General features: G+C 46.4%; 1 protein-coding gene across 1 annotated transcript in view; it reads right to left on the reverse strand.

The window, feature by feature from the left end:
- The window catches only part of PIK3R1 (phosphoinositide-3-kinase regulatory subunit 1), a 108,156-nt gene extending 105,223 nt beyond the window's left edge, over window positions 1–2,933 (reverse strand). Inside the window, exon 1 of the mRNA XM_073623288.1 lies at window positions 2,362–2,933. Within this exon, the coding sequence (XP_073479389.1) occupies window positions 2,362–2,695 (334 nt within the window). The 5' untranslated portion in view covers window positions 2,696–2,933. The remainder of the gene's footprint in view (window positions 1–2,361) is intronic.
- Window positions 2,934–7,340: the final 4,407 nt, after the last annotated feature.

Raw genomic sequence — 7,340 nt, forward strand, 5'->3', positions numbered from 1 at the left:
TGACCCATCTGATGGGTGGATTCTAATCAATAGCTGGAAGACACAATTAAGAGTTATTGATCACATCTGTTTCCACCATGCAATCTCATAATCTGATTGATCCAATTAGGATGGAAGACCGGGTTCCACAATGTTCTTGGTGTTTTTATGTGCGTTTTGCAAGTGCTGCCTTTGAACCCCATTACACTGTGGGGGGGGGGGGGGGGGGGGGTTACTAAAACCAGAGAGTGCAAAATCTGGTGCAACTCTGAATAGTAACCAATCAGCTTCCAGGTTTTATTGTAAAAGCTTTATTGAACAAGCCGACGCTAGAAGCTGATTGGTTGCCGTACAGAGCTGCACCACATTCTGAGTGCAACAGTTTTAGTAAATCTCCCCCAAAAGTGCATCAAAGTCCTGAGTGCCTCATAACACATGTATTGTGGAGACAGATGTGATCAATAACAGAATCGTTCAATTATCAATCAGGGTCCACTTCCCGTGTGTGCGCGTCATATCCATCCAATGGGTCATCTATAGATCGATTATTCCTATCAGGGGAGATCGATTGGAAAAGACGTTAACGGCTGATTGAAGTGTGTATGACCACCAATGCAGGAGAACCTGGCCTGATAAGCAAATTATCTCAGTAACACGATCGATCATTCTCTATCCTGGCCAATGAAATCAGTTCAATGCAAATCGATCAGAAGGGAAGTTATGGCAATTTGATGCGATCATTTTGATGGCATGATCGGATAATAAATTTGGTTGGCCAGCTGGCACTGTACACCATACAACCTTATCTGATCGATCAAGAAATGAGCTTGGTGCTGTCAATCGCTGCAACACGATCGATACAGAATTGCCAATATGGTTGTTTTGGTGGATCAGATGATAAAAAATTTGTACGAGCATACACCATACAACCTCATAATCTGATCATCAAAGTGCTGCCGATCGACGCAACATGAAAGATCGTTTTCCATCCTGGCCGATCGACTCAATGAAATTCGACTGGATGGGTTGCTGATGCGATCATTGAACAGATAAATACAATCGTATGGCCACCTGGCACTGTACACCATACAACCTTATAAATCCGATTGATCCAATTATAAAACTAATTGATCAGCTAATCAAATCGGTGCTGCCAATCGCTGCAATACGATTGATAATTCTCCATCCTGGCTGATCGAATCAGTTCAATTTAAAATCGATCAGAAAGGAAGTTGCAGCAACTTGACTCATGGATCGCATAATAAAATCGTTCGGCCACCCGACAGCATCTACCTTCATAATCTGATTGATTCAAATATAATAACTGATCAGCGAATTGTCTCAGTGCTGCCAATCCATGCAACACGATCGATAATGGGTTTGCCGATATGATTATTTTGGTGTATTGCATGATAAAAAAAAAAAAAAAAAATTGCATGAGCACCTGGCAGCATCCACCATACAACCCTTATAATCGAATTGATCAGCAAATCGTCTAAGTGCTGCCGATCGATGCAACACAATTGATAATTCTCCATCCTGGCTGATCGACTCAGTACAATTTAAATCAATCAGAAGAGAAGTTACGGGAACTCGATCGTGCACATCACATGATCAGATAATAAAATTGTTCGCCCCCCCTGACAGCATCCACCATACATATAAATCTGATTGTTCAGCAAACCGTTCCAATGCTGCCAACTGATGCAGAACGATCAATAATCCTCCATCCTGATCGATGGACTCAGTTCAATGTAAATCTATCAGAAGGGAGGTTATGGCAATTTGATTGTGCACATCACATCATCAGATAATAAAATCGTTCGTCCACCATACAACCTCCTAACCCCATTGATCCACATACAATCTAATTGATCAGCAAATCATCTCAGTGCTGCCGATTGATGCCAACACGATCAATCATCCTCCATCCCGGCCGATGGACTCAGCTCAATGTAAATCTATTGGGAAGGGAAGTTATGGCAATTGGATGGGCACAAGAAACGATCGTTCTGATGGCTGGGATGAGAAAATCATCCAACCAGCTGGCAGCATCCACCATACAACCTCCTAATCCGATCGATGCAAACAAGCGCCAGGCCCCGTTCACACCTGGCGTAGCGGAAACACGCCTTTTATTGCACCCTTTTTACGCGTTTCATTTACTTGGATGGGTTGCAGTACACATGACAGAAGCTGCGGCACCTTGGGGGAGGGGCGTCACGCGTTTCGGGGGCCTCTGGGCGTCACGCGTTTCGGGGCACCTTTAAGAATTTTTGTTTCACGTTTTGCATGCATTGGCAGAACGCGGAGGTGCGAACGGGGCCTGCGATTGTCGATCATACGATCACAGCACATACACACACCAGATCGGGGACTCACCCTGTGATTCTGCTCCAGCCTCGGTCCGGGGGCCCCCAGGGGCCACAGGCAGCGGTCTAGGGGGGCGTGGTTTGGGGGTCGGGGGGCTGATCTTCTTCCGGCCGATATACTCCACGTAGGTGCCCGGGAAGTCGCCCCTCTCCCCCGTACTCTCGTTGTAGCCGTTCAGCCATCCGATCTGCTCGGGCCGGGCCTCGCCGCCCTCCCCGCAGCCCAGAGCCACCAATGTCCCTCTGTTCACGGTCAGGATGTCCCCCAACCGCAGGTCAATGTCTTCATCCCGCTCCTTCTTGTAGGCGAACAGGGCCCGGTACTGGTATCCCTCCGCGCTCATGTCTCCGCGATCTCACCGCACACACACACACAGCGATCGGAGTCTTCCGTGCAATGCAGAGGAGCCGATCACAGCACAGCCAGCGTGCCCGGGGACTGCCTGGAGTCGGAGGCGCGGCACCGAACTCTCATGTCTCTGCTGTCCGCCCCGATCGCCCCGCTCTTCCTCCCACACTCGCTACACACAAGGCGAGGGAGACGCAGGCAGCAGCGGTGGGAGGGGACCGGGAGCGGAGGCGCCGCGCGCATGCGCAGCTTTTGCGCAGCTGTCACTCAGAGGCCGCGGCGCGCCGCCCGGATTGGCCGGTCGCTGGTGGTACGTCGCCATGTAGGCGGGGTTATGGGGGGCCCATCTTTCTGATGGGCAGTCGGCTTGTTGCCATGTGCGTGAGAGTGTGCTGGGGAAGATTTCAGTTGCAGAGCCTCCCCTGTGTGTGTGGAGCTCAGCACTCCTCCTCGCACGTTCATTAGCCAGTCCAGTGAACGTAATATAGGTGCCTGTACATTCATTGGAGGGCGGGGGAGGGGCTGTACAATAAAAGCCATACAGCCCTCAGACCATTCATAGCACGTTCCAGGGGCAAGCCTGACATACTCCGCACCTCTCAGGCAGGAAAGGGGGGCAGAGAATGTACCCATTTCTACACACGATTATTTAGTACTACTACTCTATACTCCATACTCCTAATACTACATACTCTATACTACTACTACTCCTCCATACTCTATACTCCTACTACAACATACTCCTACTACTCCTCCATACGCTATACTCCTACTACAACATACTCCTACTAGTACCCCATACTCTATACTCCTACTACTCCATAGTCCTACTACTCCATACTCTATACTCCTACTACTCCATAGTCCTACTACTCCATACTCTATACTCCTACTACTCCATAGTCCTACTACTCCATACTCTATACTCCTACTACTCCATAGTCCTACTACTCCATACTCTATACTCCTACTACTCCATAGTCCTACTACTCCATACTCTATACTCCTACTACTCCATAGTCCTACTACTCCATACTCTATACTCCTACTACTCCATAGTCCTACTACTCCATACTCTATACTCCTACTACTCCATAGTCCTACTACACCATACTCTATACTCCTACTACAACATACTCCTACTACTACTCCATACTCCTAGTACAACATACTCCTACTACTACTCCATACTCCTAGTACAACATACTCCTACTATTACTCCATACTCCTACTACTCCATACTCCTACTACAACATACTCCTACTACTACTCCATACTCCTAGTACAACATACTCCTACTATTACTCCATACTCCTACTACTCCATACTCCTACTACTACTCCATACTCTATACTCCTACTACTCCATAGTCCTACTACCCCATACTCTATACTCCTACTACAACATACTCCCACTACTCCATACTCCTACTACTACTCCATACGCTATACTCCTACTACAACATACTCCTACTATTACTCCATACTCCTACTACAACATACTCCTACTAATACTCCATACTCCTAATACTACATACTCCTAATACTTCATACTCCTACAACTCCATACTCTTAATACTCCTACTACCCCATAATACTCTATACTCCTACTACTCCATACTCCTAATACTACATACACCTACTACTCCATACTCTTACTACTACTACTCCATACTCCTAATACTCCTACTATTACTACTCCTAATACCCCATACTCCTACTACTACTACATACTCCTAATACTCTATACTCCTACTACCCCATACTCTATACTCCTACTACAACATACTCCTACTACTACTCCATACTCCATTCTCCTAATACTACATACTCCTAATACTTCATACTCCTACTACTCCATACTCTTAATACTACTAATACTCCATACTCCTACTACTACTACATACTCCTACTACTACTACATACTCCTACTACTCCATACTCCTACTACTCCATACTCCTACTACTCCATACTCCTACTACTACATACTCCTAATACTCCATACTCCTACTACTCCATACTCCTACTACTCCTACTACTCCATACTCCTAATACTGCATATGCCTACTACTACTCCATACTCCTACTACTAGACCTATCTGCGGCCTTTCATACTGCTGACCACCCGTTCCTTCTCCATAAACTCAGTTCCCTTGGCCTTCAAGATTCTGCTTTATCCGTGTTCTCCTCCTACCTATCACAGATCCGTCGGTGTTACCCACAACTTTCCTCCTCTCCATTGCCCCTTTTCTGTGGGTATCCCCCAAAGCTCTGTTCTTGAGCCCCTTCTCTATCTACACCTCCTCCCGGCTTCCAATACCATCTATACGCTGCTTCAATCCTTCAGTCTACTCCTCACCTCATCCCTTCACTCTACTCCTCACCTCACTCCTTCACACTACTCCTCACCTTATTCCTTCACTCTACTCCTCACCTCAGTCCTTCACTCTACTCCTCACCTCAGTCCTTCACTCTTCTCCTCACTTCACTCCTTCACTCTACTCCTCACCTCACTCCTTCACTCTACTGCTCACTTCACTCTACTCCTCACCTCATTCCTTCACTCTACTCCTCACCTCATTCCTTCACTCTACTCACCTAATTCCTTCACTCTACTCCTCAACTCACTCCTTCAGTCTGCCGGCTGGGGGGCACACATAAATGTGAGTGCACAGTTTTTACTTTGTGTTTATAATAAACAGTATTAACGGTATTGCGCGATGATCGTTTTTATTCATGTTCCATGAGGAACATTATGGTCCAATTATATCTGTTGAAGAAGTTCCCTTTGAGTGGAGTGGTTATCCCCATGAATGAACCAAAGGTGTAGTTTTAAAGGAATATCCGGTGAGTGGCCAATCTCACAGGTGGAGGTGGAGCACTAAGTCACTAGCACATTGTATTATTACAAGCGCACGCCAATCACGGCAATTGACAGAAGATTTGAACGCATCACTGGGAGACTTTGCTATTATGTGACACACATTATTGAATTATTGAACTTTTATAAATTTTATAATTTTTGATATGTAAAAAAATCTTTATTGATTGCATATGATCTTAGGTTGTATATGGAATAAGTTTGCACTTTATAGACAGGATATAAGCGTATTTAGATGGAAGCAGCGCATCCACACACACAGCACCTGTAGTATAACTCTACTCCTCACCTCACTCCTTCAGTCTCCTCCTCACCTCATTCCTTCACTCTACTCCTCACCTCAGTCCTTCACTCTACTCCTCACCTCAGTCCTTCACTCTACTCCACACTTCACTCCTTCACTCTACTCCTCACCTCACTCCTTCACTCTACTCCTCACCTCATTCCTTCACTCTACTCCTCACCTCAGTCCTTCACTCTACTCCTCACCTCAGTCCTTCACTCTACTCCTCACTCGAGTCCTTCATTCTACTCCTCACTTCATTCCTTTACTCTACTCCTCACCTCACTCCTTCACTCTACTCCTCACTTCACTCTACTCACCTCATTCCTTCACTCTACTCCTCACCTCATTCCTTCACTCTACTCACCTCATTCCTTCACTCTACTCCTCACCTCACTCCTTCAGTCTCCTCCTCACCCCATTCCTTCAGTCTTCTCCTCACCTCACTCCTTCAGTCTCCTCCTCACCTCACTCTTTCACTCTACTCCTCACCTCACTCCTTCACTCTACTCCTTACCTCACTCCTTCAGTCTACTCCTCACCTCATTCCTTCACTCTACTCCGCACCTCACTCCTTTAATCTACTCCTCACCTCATTCCTTCACTCTATTCCTCACCTTACTCCCTCAGTCTACTTCACACCTCATTCCTTCAGTCTACTCCTCACTTCACTCCTTCACTCTACTCCACACCTCACTCCTTCACTCTACTCCTCACCTCATTCCTTTACTCTACTCCTCACCTCAGTCCTTTACTCTACTCCTCACCTCAGTCCTTCACTCTACTCCTCACCTCAGTCCTTCACTCTACTCCTCACCTCAGTCTTTCACTCTACTCCTCACTTCATTCCTTCACTCTACTCCTCACCTCACTCCTTCACTCTACTCCTCACTTCACTCTACTCCTCACCTCATTCCTTCACTCTACTCCTCACCTCATTCCTTCACTCTACTCACCTAATTCCTTCACTCTACTCCTCACTTCACTCCTTGAGTCACCTCCTCACCTCATTCCTTCACTCTACTCCTCACCTCAGTCCTTCACTCTACTCCTCACCTAAGTCCTTCACTCTACTCCACACTTCACTCCTTCACTCTACTCCTCACAGAAGAGTGAGGGAGGTAATATGAGAATATGATTTGTATGAGGGGACATGCTTCAGTATCCTGGGGGGTATGTTAGCAAGTGGGCTTAGAGTTAGAAAGAGGTGATGAGTGCACTAATAGGGGGAGGGGAGAAGTGAGGGTGATATGTACAGATTGTGTGGTGGAGCAGAGGGATGTAGAAAAGAGAGCTTGAGGAGAGAGGCTGCAATTGTGAAGAGGAGGAGAGGTAAAGAGTGCATGTTTCAGAGAAAGTGAGATAATATGAAAATGAGGTCACTTGCAGTCTGTTATAGTTAGCTTTGTGCAAATTGCTGAAGTGCAAGAGCAGAAGTGCCACTTATTTAAAGAACCCCACTTCTTTGGAAGAACC

Source organism: Aquarana catesbeiana, linkage group LG01 (assembly GCF_042186555.1).
Source record: "Aquarana catesbeiana isolate 2022-GZ linkage group LG01, ASM4218655v1, whole genome shotgun sequence".
NCBI lineage: Eukaryota > Metazoa > Chordata > Amphibia > Anura > Ranidae > Aquarana > Aquarana catesbeiana.